This window comes from Oncorhynchus tshawytscha, linkage group LG14 (assembly GCF_018296145.1).
Source record: "Oncorhynchus tshawytscha isolate Ot180627B linkage group LG14, Otsh_v2.0, whole genome shotgun sequence".
In the NCBI taxonomy this organism is placed as follows: Eukaryota; Metazoa; Chordata; class Actinopteri; order Salmoniformes; family Salmonidae; genus Oncorhynchus; species Oncorhynchus tshawytscha.
In genome coordinates this window covers 47,541,470-47,563,711 of record NC_056442.1, presented here as the reverse complement: position 1 = coordinate 47,563,711, position 22,242 = coordinate 47,541,470, and the positions used below count along the sequence as shown (strand labels likewise).

General features: G+C 44.1%; 1 protein-coding gene across 1 annotated transcript in view; it reads right to left on the bottom strand.

Moving 5' to 3' along the window:
* Positions 1-1,956: 1,956 nt before the first annotated feature.
* The window catches only part of LOC112267459 (roundabout homolog 1-like), a 103,907-nt gene continuing 83,621 nt past the window's right edge, over positions 1,957-22,242 (bottom strand). The window contains exons 20-26 of the mRNA XM_042297600.1: positions 18,672-18,816; positions 18,030-18,284; positions 16,891-17,393; positions 14,759-14,923; positions 3,717-3,992; positions 3,334-3,542; positions 1,957-3,190 (exon numbers count right to left, since the gene is read on the bottom strand). Of these exons, the coding sequence (XP_042153534.1) occupies positions 3,176-3,190; positions 3,334-3,542; positions 3,717-3,992; positions 14,759-14,923; positions 16,891-17,393; positions 18,030-18,284; positions 18,672-18,816 (1,568 nt within the window). The 3' untranslated portion in view covers positions 1,957-3,175. The remainder of the gene's footprint in view (positions 3,191-3,333; positions 3,543-3,716; positions 3,993-14,758; positions 14,924-16,890; positions 17,394-18,029; positions 18,285-18,671; positions 18,817-22,242) is intronic.

The following is a 22,242-nucleotide window of genomic DNA, read 5'->3' as shown; positions in this document are numbered from 1 at the left end:
GTACTGATTATTCGCTTATGAAAACACAACTTCCATCCAATTCTGCCTAGCCCAGAAGGGAGCATGATAACGGGACATGAGTCCTTATCAATTCAGTGAATGGTTTTTAAATTACCCCAGACAGAGAAAGCGGTCCTCACAGGAGTCCCAACGGTGAGGTTATGGCCACTGTGCGATCAGAGAGAAGCTAGGTTTAGGTTCAATAAACTGGAACAAATGCATTTCCCTCTCCAATTAGGCTAAACCACTATCCAGAGTCACACTATGGAGACACTGGCATCTTTCATCTTCATGGACAGTTTGTTTAGCTAAGTCAGCAGCTACAGCAAGTGATGGAGAGATGAGACCAGTCAGCTTCAATGGGAAGGCTACTACTGTCTGTAGGCACTTAACCTCATAAAAGCACTTTGGCCCCATACGCCTAATTGAAAACAATCTAAGCTTGTCAATAAGCTTCGCTATGGCTCAATATAGGTTTATTACATGTCATAAGAAAAGAGATATCGTGAATAATGGAATGGAATCATGGAATTGGCATGGTATGTCTTATATTTTATATTATTATGTTGTAAGATTATTATCTTGTTTTGTTCTATGTTTTTGATAGTTTCTCATTCACATTAGCATATTGCCTGAGTGGGGTTCTGATCCTACAGTATATTGTGGTTCAGGGTGGTGTTCTGATCCTACAGTATATTGTGGTTCAGGGTGGTGTTCTGATCCTACAGTATATTGTGGGTCAGGGTGGGGTTCTGATTCTACAATATATTGTGTGTCAGGGTGGTGTTCTAATCCTACAGTGTACTGTAGCCTTTGAGGCAAGTGAAGGGGTTAAACCAAGGCCTCATACCTTTTATAGGGTTAATAAATTGTGTTATGATAAACTGTAAAGTCTCCTCTTTAGGAGACCTCTGTGTGTGATGACACCTGTTTTGAGTGTTGTGCCCTTCAGACACTATCAGAAGGTGGAAACCTCCTATGCTCATACTCCTCCTGTCTGGGCCCCACCAGGCTATCTGCGGTTCTGAGAATACGACTGGTTTTCTGAAAACACAAGGCTGCCGCAGACCTGATGAAAACAGCCACCTGACAGAAGATGCTTAGACTTGTTCACCTTGTTATGACCATATACTTGTGATGAAAGGTCATGTTGCGGTCAAACCCACTTCTGAGCTTTTAATTGCTGACAAGATGGTTGCTGCTGTCAGTGGGAAGTTAGATTTATTAAAATGTTGTTGCCAGGGAAACAAGGGGGACTGGGGAGGCTATATGAGTTACAGGATATCGTAGACATTTTACAGAACCTGGGGAGAGCTACCATATACTGTATTCTGTACCAACTTTCTGCCTACAATTGTATTACTAAAGGATCATTTTAATACTTAAACAAAGATTATGTTTCATTTCTATTACTAATGTATGTTTGATAATTATATAGACCTGATTATCTGTTGAAGAAATTGACCAACACAAGGAAGACTCGAATGGATTTCAATTGCTTTTTCATTATACCTATGATGAAAATGTCAATACAAGTAGTGTCATCTGTCAGAATATTATTTTCCTATTAATTTGATGAATAGTGTTGTATGCTATGGTTCCTCTCTAGGTTTCTTCCTAGGTTTTGGGCCTTTCTAGGGAGTTTTTCCTAGCCAACGTGCTTCAACACCTGCATTGCTTTCTGTTTGGGGTTTTAGGCTGGGTTTCTGTACAGCACTTTGAGATATCAGCTGATGTACGAAGGGCTATATAAATACATTTGATTTGATTTAGGAGTAGCAGACCCAGGCGTCACACACACTTCAAATATCAACCAAAATGCCTGAGCTCTGATCTTCAAATGTAGCCAGGAGAGCTTCAGCGAGAGAGAGGCCCCAGGGGACACCCCAGGGGACACCCTAGGGGACATGCAGTCCCCCCATGTCCTTCTGATATCAGAAAAAAAGGAGGGAGCGCTAACAGTTTGAACATTTTTTATTCATAAAGTTATTTAGCTTTTTGCTTTACGAAACAAATGTTTGCAGATGTCCTACAAATAAACAACAGAACCCTCTCTCCTCAGAGAAGGGATCCACCGACCAAACCCTTCTCTGGAAAAGAGACTCTCCTTGTCCAATCACGGCCTCTCCAGATTCACAAGGTGTCGCCCATTTTCTGTATGTTACATTCTTTTAAGTGCATTAGTAGACAATGTCACCGCTTGAATTAATGTGCAATGGCTGGAACTACGGTCAATTCAAAAAGACATTTACATTGCTGCTATGAACCACAATAACTGTCTGTGTTGAAGGTCCTCACATGAGCTAGCATCAGAATCTGAAATGAGCCAATCATGACACAGGAAGTCTCCTTTCAATCCACGCCCATCATAAACAGACTATCACCTTTACCATCATCATCATCATCATCATCATCTTCGTCATCATCAGGATTAACAAGACTCTTTTGTCATACCTGTATTCCTCCAGTAAGACAAAAAGGTTCATAGATAAAATGGCTTAAAATAAAGTTTAGTGATTGTGCTTTTAAAACCAAAGTAAAACAAATAAACATTGACACAAAAAATAACAGTGCATTAGAAAAAGAACAATCCCAAAGTGGCACTTTCTTGGGACAGCTAAATAATATAGCGATTTACAACATGGATGGAAAATGATAAAATAATTAAATTTACGGGCATAATAAAATAATAATTCACAAAATAAAACGAAGAACACAAAGAAAACGAAGTACCACGATGGACGCTATACAAAAGGACATTATGTGTACAGGTATATTTACAAGACAGTCTGCTTGTAGCTCATCTCATTACACTAACACCTGGCTGTAAGGTCAAGGCTTCCCACAGTGCTTGCCGAGGCAAGCCAAGTCGATCTTGTCAATACTTGGAGTCCACTGTTACTCCCTATTGCCTTGGAATAAAATATTACATACTACTGGGTATTTTGCTTGGCATTTTTTTTTTCTTGTTTAAAATGGACATAGAAAACGATAAACTAGAAAAACAATTGGTATTTTTCCAGATGTATTGAAACACAATTGATGTACAGTATTTTTCAGCAAACATGATGGTGAGATACTGAGATATTTAAAAGGGGCAGAGGAACGATCACAGCATTCCTCTTCTTGGAAACTTAATTCTGGACAGTACTTCCTGTTCATCCCGTCTAGTACTTCAGCTCTCCACCATCTGGGGAAAGACACAACAAAACAGACATTTCAGCAAGCATACAAATACAGATACACACAGCATGTAATCTAAGCCATTGCTCAGTAACCTACCAATACTAAATCTGCGGTAACACCGAGTTAGCCAGTCAGCAAGTGTTGTACCTCTAAGTCATCGTCTCCTGGCTGGAAGGCTCCCAAGGTGTTGAGGCCCATGTCGTTAGGGTTCCTGCGGGCCCCTGTCCCCCCCTCTCCTCTCCGCCGTCCCCCTGAGCCCCGGGAGGACATAGAGCTGGGGGATCTGGGGTCAATGTCTCGGGGACTGTGGACCGTGGGGAAGGAAGGGCGGCTGTAGGGCAGGATGTCCTCTGGCCCTGGGACAAAAGAGGAGAGAAGACACATTGAGAACTCATGTCCTTCAACACAATACATACAGCTATTCCCAATCTAAAGTTGCACTGTCAGAGCGGCATGTCTACAGAGCAGAAAGAACAATACACTGCTAGGTTAAATGTCATTAGTTCCATGTCCCTAGGTGTTCTCTGTACCTGGGTGTTGGCGTGCCTTGGTGCTGCCCCCCTCCTGTTTGTTCCCTTTCCCTGTGCGAGGGTTTTTCTGTCTGTCCTGGGTCTCCCGGCGCTCTGAGGAGCTGGTACGGGGGTCCGATCCCTCCCGTGGCCGGTACCCTCCTCCTGAGCCCCCTCTCCTGTCCCTGCCCTCGCCTGCCTTGGGGGACATCACCCCCCGGGTCTCCAGGGCTGTCTTGGAGGGGTGTGTGGGGGACTTGAGTCCCGCTGGAGGGGGGATGGGAGGGGGGGGCAGATCTGGAAGATAAAGACAGGAAGAGGAGGACATTATTAGATACTCAGTTCAAAACTCATGTTAGGGTGTGTGATGTAAGAGACATGAGTCAATATGCTCTGGATTAGAGCCTAACCATTAGAGCCTAGCCATTAGAGCCGTTAGAGCCATAAGAGCTATTAGAGCCTAGCCATTAGAGCCTAGCCATTAGAGGATAGCCATTAGAGCCTAGCCATTAGAGCCGTTAGAGCCATAAGAGCCATTAGAGCCTAGCCATTAGAGCCTAGCCTTTAGAGCCTAGCCATTAGAGCCGTTAGAGCCATAAGAGCCGTTAGAGCCATTAGAGACAACCCATTAGAGCTACCAGCTAACATACTGTACATTAACGATCACTCAGTTATCTTGCACCTGCAAGGTGAGACCAAAAAAAGCTATACTATGTTCACACAACCTGACCAAGTGGAAGTACTCTGGAATTTACTGTGTTTACACAACCTGGCCGAGCGGAAGTACTCTGGAATTTACTGTGTTTACACAACCTGGCTGAGCGGAAGTACTCTGGAATTTACTGTGTTTACACAACCTGGCTGAGCGGAAGTATTCTGGAATTTACTGTGTTTACACAAACTGGCTGAGCGGAAGTACTCTGGAATTTACTGTGTTTACACAACCTGACCAAGTGGAAGTACTCAGGACTGAACTGCGTACACACAGCCTGGCCAAGTAGAAGTGGAAGGACTTTGGACTATAGTGTGTACACACAGCCAGGCCAGAGAGATATGGAGGCTCTGAGACGACAGAGAGGGGAGATGGTATGGAGATAAAGTGGAATAGCAGGAAGAGAGGGATAAATGGAATATGGAGGAAGGGAGAGAGGAGTGAAGGGAAAGAGATGAGAGAGAGGAGAGGAAGGGGAGATAGAGGTGAAGCAGAGGTGGGAGATAAAGAAGACAGAGGAGAGAAGGAGGAGAGAGAGATGGAGGAGACAGAGAGAGATGGAGGAGAGAGAGAGAGCTGGAGGAGAGAGAGAGAGATGGAGGAGAGAGAGAGATAAAGGAGAGAGAGAGATGGAGGAGAGAGAGAGAAATGGAGGAGAGAGAGATGGAGGAGAGAGAGATGGAGGAGAAAGAGAGATGGAGGAGAGAGTGAGCGATGGATGAGAGAGAGAGCAATGGAGGAGAGAGAGATGGAGGAGAGAGAGAGATGGGGGAGTGAGATGGAGATGGAGGAGAGAGAGAGAGATGGAGGAGAGAGAGATGGAGGAGAGAGAGAGAGAGATGTAGGAGAGACAGAGAGAGATGGAGGAGAGACAGAGAGAGATGGAGGAGAGAGAGAGATGGAGGAGAGAGATGGAGATGGAGGAGAGAGAGAGAGATGGAGGAGAGAGAGAGATAGAGGAGAGAGAGAGAGATGGAGGAGAGCGTGACGATCAGCAGCTGGCTTTCTGACCTGCTCCACTTCCCCTGTCGATGAATCAATGATGTCTGTCCTTGAGCCATTATTCATATGAGCCTGACTGGTGGGCTGCCTGAGTGCTCAAACATCTAGACACACACAGACACACACAGACACACCCGTCCAAGCAAAACAAGCTGCCTGAGAAAAGCCTTGTCTGCGTTGCTTTCGATCGATGGCTTTTCATCTTTTAATCAGCCTCCCAGTTGAGTGACGGGTCAGCTCTGTCGGCCGGCACGGCCCATAATCCACACAGGATAACAAAGTTAATAAACATAGCAATCAGCCATTCCCGTCGCTCACTTCCAGCATCCCAACACCGCTCACACCTACCATCCCATTGCTGCTCACACCCAATACTGTTCACAGTCAGCATCCCAATGTCGCTCACACCCAGCATCCCAAAGTCGCTCACACCCAGCATCCCGATGCTGATTAGACCCAGCTTCCCAATGTCGCTCACACCCAGCATCCCGATGCTGATTAGACCCAGCTTCCCAATGTCGCTCACACCCAGCATCCCGATGCTGATTACACCCAGCATCCCAATGCCGCTCATACCCAGCATCCCTATGCCGCTCACACCCAGCATCCCTATGCCGCTCACACCCAGCATTCCTATGCCGCTCCTACCCAGCATACCAATGCCTATTACACCCAGCATCCCTATGCCGCTCACCGCCAGCATCCCAATGCCTATTACACCCAGCATCCCTATGCCACTCCAACCCAGCATCCCAATGCCTATTACACCCAGCATCCCTATGCCGCTCACACCCAGCATCCCGATGCTGATATTACCCAGCATCCCAATGCCTATTACACCCAGCATCCCGATTCTGATTACACCCAGCATCCCAATGCCTATTAGACCCAGCATCCCGATGCTGATTACACCCAGCATCCCAATGCCTATTAAACCCAGCATCCCAATGCCTATTTCTCCCAGCATCCCGATGCTGATTACACCCAGCATCCCAATGCCTATTACACCCAGCATCCCAATGCCTATTACTCCCAGCATCCCGATGCTGATTACACCCAGCATCCCAATGTCTATTACACCCAGCATCCCAATGCCACTCACACCCAGCATCCCAAAGTCCATCATGTTTTCCCCCACTGTTCCACTGTGTATGCTGTGAGCTGAATCACACTGTAGGAACTTTTTTACATACTCGGGTCTAAAGGTGTTGCCATTGCGTTTTTACTATGGAGCTTTGGTTGAATCAGGAAGGTCTAATACACACATCCCCAAACGAGTTTCAACGCCATACAACTCTCCTTCCGTGGCCTCCAACTGCTCTTCAACGCTAGTAAAACTAAATGAACGCTCATCAACTGATTGCTGCCCGCACCCGCACGCACACAACCGACTAGCTTCACTACTCTGGACGTGTATATATATGTGGACAACTACAAATACCTAGGTGTCTGGCTAGACTGTAAACTCTCCTTCCAGACTCATATTAATCATCTCCAATCCAAAATTAAATCTAGAATCAGCTTCCTATTTCGCAACAAAGCCTCCTTCACTCATGCTGCCAAACATACCCTCGTAAAACTGACGATCCAAAGCCAACACCTCGTTTGGCCACCGTTCCTTCCAGTTCTCTGCTGCCAATGACTGGAATGAATTGCAAAAATCACTGAAGTTGGAGACTCATATCTCCCTCCCTAACTTCAAGCGTCAGCTGTCAGAACAGCTTACCGATCGCTGCAGCTGTACACAGCACATCTGTAAATAGCCCATCCAACCAACTACCTACCTCATCCCCATATTTGTTTTAGTTTTTTCTGCTCTTTTGCACACCAGTATTTCTACTTGCACATCCTCATCTGCACATCTATCATTCCAGTGTTAATGCTAAACTGAAATGACTTCGTCACTATTGGCCCTATTTATTGCCTTACCTCCTTACTTCATTTGCACACACTGTATACAGATTTTCCTATTGTGTTTGTTTATTCCATGTGTAACTCTGTGTTGTTGTTTGTGTCGCACTGCTTTGCTTTATCTTGGCCAGGTCGCAGATGTAAATGAGAACTTGTTCTCAACCCTGGTTAAAGATAGCCAGGATCCCTGGTTAAATAAAGGTGAAATAAAAATAAAATAAAAAAACAACACACCTCCTGAATAAACATTGAGTCAGTCGATATCATACGGCACAAAGTGTCTGCAGTGTCTTTTATGTCTCCCTGCCTCCTACCTCAGTCAGGATCCGATCAATGCCACTGTCTGTGAGATATAGCCCCCTACAGGAGGAGGAGGAGAGGAGAGGACAGCCAGGCAGATTTATGGACACATGGAGGTGAGGACAAAAACCTCTTTTAAGACTTAAAAAACTCTCAGCTCAGAGTAGGTTTTAGGATGACATTAAGACACTGCTCACATAAGCTCTGAGGCAGGAGTAAAATCAACTCATAAAAGTTTAACTCAGCTGGTAATCATGATCGACGTACCGCAAAGGAAAGATAGTGATGACGCTCAATGACCAAGTTGCAAATGTTGGGGAATAACAAATCCCGATGAGACATCGGCAGCTGTGAACACTATAGACACGTGAGACAACCACAGAGAAAGTGACTTTACATCAAATGTTGCAATGCTCAAAAAGATGGATAAAATCTTTGCCTGACACGATCACTTTGCCTAATTCTTGATTAATATGTTGGCATGTATAACCTTTTTTAACCAATGTGATAGGTGAAGGCTTGCTAGGACAGAACTGATCCGGCTGCACTGAGTTGTGAAGTGTGAGGTGCCCTTGAGGCCAACAATAGCAGGAGATTGTATTACTGTAGATGATATCTGGAAATGTGCATGTACACCCTGGCCAATCTACAGTAGCTAGCCCCAATTCTGCCTTGTGCTCTGATATCTGCTTCACTGATTTCTGCTCTTGTAAAAGCCTGGGTTTTCTGCACTTATTACCTAAAATGTATCAATTGAAAGTGTGGGTTCACAGCTCCAATCCAGATGTGTTGGTCATTACTGAGATGTGGTTAGGAAAGAGTGTTTTGAACACTGATGTTAACCTTTCTGGTTATAAACTTTTTTGGCAAGACAGATCTTCCAAAGGTTGTGGAGTGGCAATCTTTACCAAGGATCACCTTCAGTGTTCGGTTGTCTCCACCAAGTCTGTCCCCAAACAATTTGATTAGCTGGTTATAAGCATTAAACTTTCAAATAGCTCTTTGTTGACTATTATCGTCTACCATCAGCACCGGCTTGTACCTTAAATGCCCTAAGTTCTCTCCTGGCCCCTTCACTAAGTCTGAATTTGTCCTACTAGGTGATCTAAACTGGGACATGCTTAAACCACCTGACCAAGTCCTAAAGCAATGGCACTCCCTAAATCTTTCTCAGACTTTTACCAATCCCACAAGGTATGACTCCAAACACCCAGAAAAAGCTAAACTCCTTAATGTTATCCTCACAAATAATCCTGATAGGTATCAGTCTGGTGTTTTCTGTAACGACCTTAGTGATCACTGTTTTATAGCCTGTGTTCGTAAGAATTGCTCATTGAAATGATCTGTCCTGATTTGTCATAGACACTTGCTTAAAAACTTTAATGAGCAAGTATTTCTTCATTACCTGGCCTCTGTAAATTGAAATAGAATCAGCTTGATCCCCTCTGTCGTAGACGCTTCAACCTTGTTTTGATATTTTCTGTGGTATTGTAAACAAACACGACCCCATAAAGAAAAATAGAATTAAAAACAGGTTCAGCCCCTGGTTCGACCGTGATCTGGCAGAGTCACAAGAGAGTTAGCTCTCGTTCCATTGCTTTTCTACAGACATAGGAATTCTCCGGTTGGAACATTATTGAAGATTTATGATAAAAACATCCTAAAGATTGATTCTATACTTAGTTTGACAAGTTTCTACTGGCTGTAACGGAACTTTTTGTCCGACATTCGGCTGGACCTGAACGCGTTTTTGGATTTGTTTACCAAACGCCCTTACAAAATAAGCTATTTGGACATAAATGATGGACATTATTGAACAAAACAAACATTTATTGTGGAACTGCGATTCCTGTGAGTGCATTCTGATGAAGATCATCAAAGGTAAGTGAATATTTATAATGCTATTTCTGACTTATGTCGACCACCCAATATGTCGGATATCTTTTTGGCTGCTTAGTTGTCTGAACGCTGTACTCAGATTATTGCATGGTTTGCTTTTTCCGTGAAGTTTAAAAAAAATCTGACACAGTGTTTGCATAAAGGAGAAGTACATCTCTACTTCCATGTATAAACTCATCAACATTTATAATGAGTATTTCTGTAAATAGATGTGGCTCTCTGCACAATCACTGCATGTTTTAGAACTACTGAACGTAACGCGCCAATGTAAAATGAGATTTTTTTTATATAAATATGCACTTTATCGAACAAAACATACATGTATTGTGTAACATTATGTCCTATGAGTGTCATCTGATGAAGAGCATCAAAGGTTAATGATCAATTTGATCTCTATTTTGTGCTTTTTGTGACTCAGACACTGTGGCTGGATTAACAAGAATTGTATCTTTAAAATGGTGTAAAATACTTGTATGCTTGAGGAATTTTATGAGATTTTTGTTGTTTTGAATTTGGCACCCTGCACTTTCACTGGCTGTTGGCGAGGTGGGACGCTACAGTCCCAAATATCCCAGAGAGGTTAAAGACCTGGACAGTAAACCCTCCTCCTCACAACTGCCCATGTCCCACAGCTGCCCATGTAATCCACTGTTGATTATGTGGTTGTTACTGACAAGAAGCACATGGCTGAGCTCTTTAATCACCACTTCATTAAGTCAGGATTCCTATTTGACTCAGCCATGTCTCCTTGCATTTCAACATTTCCTCATCTCCCACCCCTTCTATTGCGTCTAGCCCCGATTCTCCTCCCTCTCTTTCCCCTGCCCCGCTACAACATTTCTCTGTGCAGGTGTAACGGATGTGAAACGGTGCGCGCTAAATAGCGTTTCAATCGGTGACGTCAATTGCTCTGAGACCTTGAAGTAGTGATTCCTCTTGCTCTACAAGGGCCGCGGCTTTTGTGGAGCAATGGGTAACGATGCTTCGCGGGTGACTGTTGTTGATGTGTGCAGAGGTTCCCTGGTTCACGCCCGGGTATGGGTGAGGGGACGGTCTAAAGTTATACTGTTACACAGACGCTCACTGAGTCCGAGGTGCTTAAAACCTCTCTGGGATTGGCGTACCGCTAGCGACCCACCTCGACAACATCCGATGAAATTGCAGAGCACCAAATTCAAAATACAGAAATAGTCATAATAAACATTCATAAAAGATACAAGTGTTATACATCGGTTTAAAGATTAACTAATCCAGCAGCTGTGTCATATTTCAAAAAGGCTTTACGGCGAAAGCATGCCGTGGGATTATCTGAGGACAGCTCCCCGCTTACAAAAGCATACAAACATTTTCCAGCCAAGGAGAGGAGTCACAAAAGTCAGAAATAGGGATACAATGAATCACTTACCTTTGATGATCTTCATCTGGTTGCAATCACAAGAGTCCCAGCTACACAATAAATGTTTGTTTTGTTCGATAAAGTCCCTCTTTATATCCCCAAAACTCTGTTTTGTTGGCGCGTTTTGTTCAGTAATCCACTGGCTCAAAGGTGGTCAAAACATGCAGATGAATACATCCTAATAGTACCGGTAATGTTCGTAGAAACATGTCAAACGATGTTTATAATTAATCCTCAGGTTGTCAATTGTCTAAATAATTGATAATATTTCAACCGGACAATAGCGTATTCAATAGAAAGGAAAAACAACAAAGGGTGCGCACTTAGTCACGCGCAAAACCAGCACTGCATGCTTCCGCAGTCCACTGACCAAAAAGTCTCATTCTTACTAATTTTTCAGAAAACAAGCCTGAAACAATGTCTAAAGACATCTAGTGAATCCGTAGGAACTGCAATCTGGGTCCTAACCCATTAGATACCGTATTGGCATTCAATTGAAAAGCACCCACATCCAGAAAATTCCACTTCCTGGATGGATGTTCCTCAGGTTTTCGCCTGCCATATCAGTTTTTGTTATTCTCACAGACATCACTTGAACAGTTTTGGAAACTTTAGAGTGTTTTCTATCCAATACTACCAATTATATGCATATCCTAGCTTCTGGGCCTGAGTAACAGGCAGTTTACTTTGGGCACCTCAGTCATCCAAACTTCTGAATACGGTCCCTTATCCCTAAAAAGTTTTAAAGAGAGACTCAACGATGGCTCAGTTAGTAAGAGAATACACCACCAAGTATGTAGATTTATTTCCCACATTGGACGCCTATACAGACGTATGCTAAATTAAGATTTTAGCAAAGACGGAATGGAAAGGGTTAACTTGAGTGTGGAAGTTAAAACAGGCATTACACCAGCATGTGAACCACATGGGGAAATAACCTCAAACCTGGTCATCTCACCATCCACTGAGCAAACAGGACTAAATGAGAATCAAAGAGGGGGAAGGGGGTGGAGAGTGGAGAGAGGGGGTTTGGTCAACTTGTACCCCTGTCTTTTAATTTCCCTGCTAACTGATGCTTCTGGGTATTTATGGCTGTCCTGTCCTGGGTGGATTACTGCTCTCGCTTTGACCTCCAGTGCAATGGACAGCAGGGGGACACAGCTAGCAGGGGGGGGGCAATCATCATACTACTATGGAAATAAATACATGAAGATACATCAACCTCTCTCCTCCCCGTCACCTATCTCCTCCCAATCACCTCTCTCCTCCCCGTCACCTCTCTCCTCCCCATCACCTATCTCCTCCCCGTCACCTCTCTCCTCCCAGTCATCTCTCTCCTCCCCGTCACCTCTCTCCTCCCCGTCACCTCTCTCCTCCCCGTCACCTCTCTCCTCCCGTCACCTCTCTCCTCCCAATCACCTCTCTCCTCCCCATCATCTCTCTCCTCCCTATCACCTCTCATCTCCCCATCACCTATCTCCTCCCCATCACCTCTCTCCTCCCAATCACCTCTCTCCTCCCCATCACCTATCTCCTCCCTATCACCTCTCATCTCCCCATCACCTATCTCCTCCCCATCACCTCTCTCCTCCCCATCACCTCTCATCTCCCCATCACCTCTCTCCTCCCCATCACCTCTCATCTCCCCATCACCTATCTCCTCCCCATCACCTCTCTCCTCCCCATCACCTGTCTCCTCCCCATCACCTATCTCCTCCCCATCACCTATCTCCTCCCCATCACCTATCTCCTCCCCATCACCTCTCTCCTCCCCATCACCTCTCTCCTCCCCATCACCTCTCTCCTCCCCATCACCTCTCCCCCCCATCACCTATCTCCTCCCCATCATCTCTCATCTCCCCATCACCTATCTCCTCCCCATCATCTATCTCCTCCCCATCACCTATCTCCTCCCAATCACCTCTCTCCTCCCAATCACCTCTCTCCTCCCTATCACCTCTCTCCTCCCTATCACCTCTCTGTCACTCCACTACAGTGCAATCAATATATTCAGATGGAATACAATCAGCGACCAGACCAGACTGGGGCTGGAGAACTGTCTTTTCTCCTCTCCTCCTCACTCCTCTCAGACACACATAGGGAACAAAGATTGGGAGTGAGGGAGGAGGGAGGGAGGAGAGATGGAGGGAGCTGGAAGAGAGCAGAGTGAGGGATGGAGAGTTTACTTCAAAGGGAGGGGATGGGGTGGAAGGCAGGATGAAGGGATGAAGGGACAAGGGGTAGGATTTGGTGCAGTGATAGCTGGTCTGGCTCAGAGTGGGGCTGGATATTAAATCTGCCTGTCAAGTGCTTCCAACACACAAGGACACCTCACATATGCACGCATATGCACACACACACGCACGGACGCATCCATTCACACACACACAGACACAAACAATGCATAGACACACACACCTACACGCATCCATTCACACACACACACACACACACACACACACACACACACACACACACACACACACACACACACACACACACACACACACACACACACACACACACACACACACACACACACACACACACACACACACACACACACACACAATCCCAGAGGAAAACAGAACTAAAACTAACACATAGGCCACAAATAAAGCAACAATAAATACCCTTAAAGTTGACAACCTTCATTTTGACAAGGATAAGCATATTCCCGGTGCTGTGCGTTGTTACTCTGTAGTTAGCCCCTGCTTTGTTTATTCCTGGCTTCTGGAGTGGAGGCCAGGGGGCCACTTCAATAAGAGCCAGAGCACCTGGGGTAATTTCATTAGTGGCTGGCTGGAGTGGAAGACATCCCAGTTTCAGCAGCAGGAGAACGGGCTGGAACTGGACAGTAGTCCCCTGAGACAGGCCCCCTCCATACCCCTACCATCTAGGCTGCTCTGCTCAGCACCACCACAGATTGGAAGTGATCTCACACACACGAGGGGAAGATGATTAAAAGCTCTGACTTATGACACACTCACACTCAGTCCTGGACACTGTCTCAGGCAGGCACCATGCCATACATCACATGGGTGGGGCTGGGTACTGAGATATGACAGTATTAGTGGACTAGATTACAAATGGATCCATGGTACAACTCCAGTCCTCATTATGAGGTATTACAGATTTAGTGGACTAGATTACAAATGAATCCATGGTACAACTCCAGTCCTCATTATGAGGTATTACAGATTTAGTGGACTAGATTACAAATGGATCCATGGTACAACTCCAGTCCTCATTATGAGGTATTACAGATTTAGTGGACTAGTTTACAAATGAATCCATGGTACAACTCCAGTCCTCATTATGAGGTATTACAGATTTAGTGGACTAGATTACAAATGAATCCATGGTACAACTCCAGTCCTCATTATGAGGTATTACAGATTTAGTGGACTAGATTACAAATGGATCCATGGTACAACTCCAGTCCTCATTATGAGGTATTACAGATTTAGTGGACTAGATTACAAATGAATCCATGGTACAACTCCAGTCCTCATTATGAGGTATTACAGATTTAGTGGACTAGTTTACAAATGGATCCATGGTACAACTCCAGTCCTCATTATGAGGTATTACAGATTTAGTGGACTAGTTTACAAATGAATCCATGGTACAACTCCAGTCCTCATTATGAGGTATTACAGAATTAGTGGACTAGTTTACAAATGAATCCATGGTACAACTCCAGTCCTCATTATGAGGTATTACAGAATTAGTGGACTAGTTTACAAATTAATCCATGGTACAACTCCAGTCCTCATTATGATATTTCACCTCGTACAGTACTTTAGTGATTAATAAGCAGAGTGTGGTTCTGTACTTTACCTTCAGGGTAGGCCTCTCGTCGCTGGAGCCCTGGGTGGCCCGCTGCAGGGTGCTGTTTCTGCTTCTTAGGAGGCCTCTTCTGCATGTTGGCCGTGCTCATGTTGCTGTCTGTGGACAGGGGGCTGCCAGGACGGTGGCCTGAAGGGGTCATTTGATACTTTCGTCCTGAAGGAAAATACACATTTGGTAAGGTACATGAAACCATGAAAAGGTTTCCCCTCTGTCAGTGGGCTTTCAGAATAAGAGATTCATAAACATGAGATATCAGTTTCATAAACTAGAGATATCAGTTTAAGCTAGAGATATCAGTTTAAGATAGAGATATCAGTTTAAGCTAGAGATATCAGTTTAAGCTAGAGATATCTGTTTAAGATAGAGATATCAGTTCAGGTAGATATATCAGTTTAAGCTAGATATATCAGTTTAAACTGGAGATATCAGTTTAAGATAGAGATACCAGTTTAACATAGAGATATCAGTTTAAGATAGAGATATCAGTTTAAGCTAGAGATATCAGTTTAAGATAGAGATACCAGTTTAACATAGAGATATCAGTTTAAGATAGAGATATCAGTTTAAGATAGAGATATCAGTTTGAGCTAGAGATATCCGTTTAAGATAGAGATATCAGTTTAAGATAGAGATATCCGTTTAAACTAGAGATATCCGTTTAAGATAGAGATATCTGTTTAAGATAGAGATATCAGTTTAAGATAGAGATCAAATCAAATCAAATCAAATCAAATTTATTTATATAGCCCTTCGTACATCAGCTGATATCTCAAAGTGCTGTACAGAAACCCAGCCTAAAACCCCAAACAGCAAGCAATGCAGGTGTAGAAGCACGGTGGCTAGGAAAAACTCCCTAGAAAGGCCAAAACCTAGGAAGAAACCTAGAGAGGAACCAGGCTATGTGGGGTGGCCAGTCCTCTTCTGGCTGTGCCGGGTGGAGATTATAACAGAACATGGCCAAGATGTTCAAATGTTCATAAATGACCAGCATGGTCGAATAATAATAAGGCAGGTTTATCCGTTTAAACTAGAGATATCAGTTTAAGATAGAGATATCAGTTTAAGCTAGAGATATCAGTTTAAGATAGAGATATCAGTTTAAGCTAGAGATATCCGTTTAAGATAAAGATATCAGTTTAAGATCGAGATATCCGTTTAAGATAGAGATATCAGTTTAAGCTAGAGATATCCGTTTAAGCTAGAGATATCCGTTTAAGATAGAGATATCCGTTTAAGATAGAGATATCCGTTTAAGATAGAGATATCCGTTTAAGATAGAGATATCCGTTTAAGCTAGAGATATCCGTTTAAGATAGAGATATCCGTTTAAGATAGTGATATCAGTTTAAGCTAGAGATATCCGTTTAAGATAGAGATATCCGTTTAAGATAGAGATATCTGTTTTGTATTGGCTGCGTCTCAATCCACCGCGTCCTCCAGTGTCACACTTCCGCATCTGCGGTGAAGGTGCAGTGTTTGTCAGATCATGAGACGTCCCGAAAATCAGTCTTCTCACAAAAACATCTGTAGTGTCCGAACAGCATTCAAACTATTCTGACTATTCTATGGAAAGGGGAGACTCTCACGAACACGATGGTGTTCTCCATTTGGCTCTACGACCCCCACAAGTGTCAAGTGACTCGTCTGAAGGTAATCACGTTTTTTTTTTTATTATGGAAGTTTGAAGGTAGTTTTGTGCCTACCTAAAAACATGGGTTAAATATGTGTCAATAAATATATACAGTATACTGTATTTTTAATTTCTCTTAGATTTAGGACAGACACTTCAAAACCTTGTTTCTTATGATTTAGTTTTTTACTGCCCATTTTGCCATTTATGAATTTGTAGTTCAATGCATTTCCATTGGCTTTAGTAGTAAAGACCAAAATCAATATTTTTTCCCCCAAAAAATGTATACCTAAAGGGGCCCTCAAATAAAAAATAAAATAGCTAAATGATCCATAGTATGACCATCATACCCTATATCAATACCATTTGTCAGCTTAGCACCCACCCTCCCCCAACGTCTTAGACTCTAAGGAATTAAGGTGCTCATTATCTTGTATTCTCTTCTTCTTGATAAAGTGACGTTATATTAGTGAGGAATAGATGTGCTTACCTCCGGGGCCTCCCTCCTGGCCTTGCGTGGGGTTGGTGTACTTGGCCACCTTCAGGCCTGCGTACTCTGCAGCAGACGCGACTGCCTGGGCAAAGTCGGCATCTGTGAAGAAGGATCCGTCTGAGGAGCTGACAGCGCTGGAGCGCCCTGACGAGGCGTTATCCTCCTCGGATGCCGAACCCCAGCCGTTGATCATGGAGCCCGTCACAGAGCTCTCCAGGTCCCCCATGCTGGAGGCTGGGGTCTGCTCCAGACCCCGCAGCAGCAGCCTCCTGGGGTGCATCTGCTGGGGGTGGTGGGGGTGGTGAGGGTGGGTGTGGTGATGGTGCACCTTAGCCACCTCCGCGTCTGTCTCGTCCCCTTCCTCCTCCTCCTCCTCCTCTTCCTCCAACATCTCCCCCTCTTCCTCCATGCCGTCTGTGTCCAGGGACATGGGGCTGGAGATGTAGCCGTAGGTGTGTGAGGGGGAGAGGGGTCGGGGAGGGGGGCTCACTGCATGGCGTCTGAAACAGCAGGAGACATGTTCTTAATGTAGGGTATGAGAAATCAATTATAGAAATCAATTATAAAATGATTGCATTTTTTTGCAGAGACTATTGAAATCATTACTACAGTGGGTATCACCCATTTATTGTCTTACAAAGTGGGAATAAAATATATTTAGTATCGTGTTTTGTCAACGATCAAAACAAAAGATGAATGAAAGATAAATCAATAATACACCTTGAATAAATAAGTACTAACAATATACTTCAGAAACAGCTCTTTGCATGACTTTAGTGCCTTGCTCCATAAAGGACACATGTTTTGCTATATTCTGATTCAGTATACTTGATTCTGTATATGTTTCAGTCTGTCATTTAGGTCTAACTGAACTCATTTATGGGGTGAATACTTACGCAACGACCATATTTTTATTTTATTGTACATTTATAGAATGTTCTTTTCACTTTAACATTATGGAGTATCTTGTGTAGATCAATGACCCCGAAAAAAAATCACTATTAAATATATTTCATTCCCACTTTGTAACACAATAGACTGTTAAAATATCTAAGGGGGAGGGTGAATACTTATGATACCCACTGTATACCAGCCAATCAGAGTCTATTTTAATCCAGAATAACACCTCCCAGTACCTGCGCTCGTGTCCAGAGCCAATGCTGTCTGCAGTGTCTTGGAGCATGGGTTGCAGCTCATCCTGGGGCGAGGGGGTGAGGGTGGCTGTGGACTGGTGGCTGTAGGACACCGCGGCGGGGGACGAGGCAGCCCCTCTGACAGGTGGAGTGGGACCCCTCTCCATCTCCTCCTCCTCCTCTTCCTCCTCCTCCAGTTCGTCTGGCTGCAGGTACATGCGGGAGGGGGGCAGGGAGCACTGCATGTCTGGGTCATAGCTGTCAACACAGTGAAACACACTGATTAGTTGGATGTCACTCAACGTGACAATAACATTCATAGCTGGAACAATTTCACTAGTATATAGTCATGTTGTGCTGCTACCAAGGTAAAGGAAAAGGTTTGACATGAACCTAGCATTGATACACAATAGAACAAAAATGCTTAGGACAAATCTAACACTCTTTCAGTAAATGAAAGGAAAGGGTCGAGTGGCAGGGAGGTGTGTGTGTGTGTGTGTGTGTGTGTGTGTGTGTGTGTGTGTGTGTGTGTGTGTGTGTGTGTGTGTGTGTGTGTGTGTGTGTGTGTGTGTGTGTGTGTGTGTGTGTGTGTGTGTGTGTGTGTGTGCGTGTGTGTGTGTGTGTGTGTGTGTAGACATGTCCCACCTCTCGTCCATAGACAGGGAGTACTCCTCCATGTTGCGGCAGGGAGGTGGGTTAGCAGGGGGAGGAGGCAGAAGGTCAGCCCAGTTCATTGCACTCTGTTTGGGTAGTTTGGGGGTGCGCACTCCCTTCTTTTGACCTTGACTCCCTGGAAAAACATGAACAAAGAACTCCTTCAGTCGAAAGCATGCAGACACACATCCCCACTCCCACATCCTCCTCTGTCTCACAACCATCTACATAGTTGAATAATGTTAAATCAGCAGTGAAATGAATACATCGACAGCAGATAATAGAATAGGAACAAACAGGGCTAATTACAGCGTGGGATTTACACAGATAAAAAAATATATAATTTTACACGAGAGCATGTCAGCTAATGGCAACCCCTTACTTTATGGACGTTGCGAAAATGCACCACGCACATTATCTCTCAATGTGTAATTAATGCCAGCCATGCCATCAAAAACACAGTCATTTTTCAACTAATGTTCACCAATGCCAAGAGAAAATAGAAAAACGTGAAAAAAAGCAGAAAACATCAGAGGCCAATTAACAGCAGCCAATTAGAATGAGAAACCAATGAGCTGTGAGCTCAGCGAGCACAGAGGGCTGCTCTTTAATGAGCTGAACTTCATATACAATATCAGAATGGATCCTGGGCGTTATGGAGGCAGTGTTGCATTCCCTCTGGAATGTGTGTGTGTCATTAGTCCTTGTCCAGAAACAAACACTGCAGCTCTGATGAGATTATCCTCCTCTTTGCCGGAATGAAGGGGACGGTAATTAATGTTTTTTTACAAAAAACTGTCTGAGCAACAAGGAAGAACCAAATAAAACGTCCAGTGACTAGCTCACACGACAGAAAAACACTCACAAACGAGGTATTTCATTTTCTGTTAATTAACAACCCATGGGATTGAATTTTGCTCACACACACTTCAACTTCAGCATATGTATACACACACAGACTGGAAACTGAGACAGACTGGAAACTGACACAGACTGGAAAACTGACACAGACTGGAAAACGAACACAGACTGGAAAACTGACACTAACTGGAAAACTGACACTAACTGGAAAACTGACACTTACTGGAAAACTGACACAGACTGGAAAACTGACACAGACTGGAAACACACACAGACTAGAAACACACACAGACTGGGAAACTGACACATTGGACAACTGACACAGACTGGGAAACTGACACTTACTGGGAAACTGACACAGACTGGGAAACTGACACAGACTGGAAACACACACAGACTGGAAACACACACAGACTGGAAACACACACAGACTGGGAAACTGACACATTGGACAACTGACACAGACTGGGAAACTGACACTTACTGGGAAACTGACACTTACTGGGAAACTGACACAGACTGGAAACTGACACAGACTGGAAACACACAGACTGGAAACAGAATGGAAACACACACAGACAGGAAATTGACTGGAAACACACACAGACAGGAAACACACAGACTTGAAACAGACAGACTGGAAATTCAAAGACTGGAAACACACAGAATGGGAACAAACAGAATGGGGACACACAGAATGGGGACACACAGAATGGGAAAACACAGAATGGGAACACAGAGAATGGGAACACACAGAATGGGAACACACATAATGGGAACAAACAGAATGGGAACACACAGAATGGGAACACACAGAATGGGAACAAACAGAATAGGAACACATAGAATGGGAACACACAGAATGGGAACACACAGAATGGGAACAAACAGAATGGGAACACATAGAATGGGAACACACAGAATGGGAACACAGAATGGGAACACACAGAATGGGAACACACAGAATGGGAACACACAGAATGGGAACACACAGAATGGGAACACACAGAATGGGAACACAGAGAATGGGAACACACAGAATGGGAACACACAGAATGGGAACACACAGAATGGGAACACACAGAATGGGAACACACAGAATGGGAACACACAGAATGGGAACACACAGAATGGGAACACACAGAATGGGAACACACAGAATGGGAACAAACAGAATGGGAACACACAGAATGGGAACACACAGAATGGGAACACACAGAATGGGAACACACAGAATGGGAACACAGAGAATGGGAACACACAGAATGGGAACACACAGAATGGGAACACACAGAATGGGAACAAACAGAATGGGAACACACAGAATGGGAACACAGAGAATGGGAACACACAGAATGGGAACACACAGAATGGGAACACACAGAATGGGAACACACAGAATGGGAACACACAGAATGGGAACACACAGAATGGGAACACACAGAATGGGAACACACAGAATGGGAACACACAGAATGGGAACAAACAGAATGGGAACACACAGAATGGGAACACACAGAATGGGAACACAGAAAATTGGAACACACAGAATGGGAACACACAGAATGGGAACACACAGAATGGGAACACACAGAATGGGAACACACAGAATGGGAACACACAGAATGGGAACACACAGAATGGGAACACACAGAATTGGAACACACAGAATGGAAACAAACAGAATGGGAACAAACAGAATAGGAACAAACAGAATAGGAACACACAGAATGGGAACAAACAGAATGGGAACACACAGAATGGGAACAAACAGAATGGGAACAAACAGAATAGGAACACACAGAATGGGAACAAACAGAATGGGAACAAACAGAATGGGAACACACAGAATGGGAACAAACAGAATGGGAACAAACAGAATAGGAACACAGAATGGGAACAGAATGGGAACAAAATGGGAACAGAAATGGGAACACACAGAATGGGAACAAACAGAATGGGAACAAACAGAATAGGAACACACAGAATGGGAACAAACAGAATGGGAACAAACAGAATGGGAACAAACAGAATGGGAACACACAGAATGGGAACACACAGAATGGGAACACACAGAATGGGAACACACAGAATGGGAACACACAGAATGGGAACAAACAGAATGGGAACACACAGAATGGGAACACACAGAATGGGAACACAGAATGGGAACACACAGAATGGGAACACACAGAATGGGAACACACAGAAGGGGAACACACAGAATGGGAACACAGAATGGGAACAAACAAAATGGGAACACACAGAATGGGAACACACAGAATCGGAGCACACAGAATGGGAACACACAGAATGGGAACACACAGAATGGGAGCACACAGAATGGGAACACACAGAATGGGAACTGAAACCTGACGTTTCTTTTCTCTTTCTTTGTTTTCTCCCTTTTCCCTCCACTGAAAGCTGCTTTTCATTCCTCTTCCAGAGACTGACATGGAAATTAATCAAAATTACCATTTTAAAGCATCATGCATTATTAGTCCCACTATGATTTATTGCTTTTGAGGAAAATAATGATTTAGAAATGGAGCTTCTGGGTTGAAAGTGATTAAGTGGTTTTATAGAAATAATAATGAACTGGAAACAACAACAACAAGAGCGATTGAGTGAACATCCAGGCAGTAAAACACCAGCCATCTGGCTGTGGATATGATAACCCCTGTCTGCCCCTCCTTCCCCT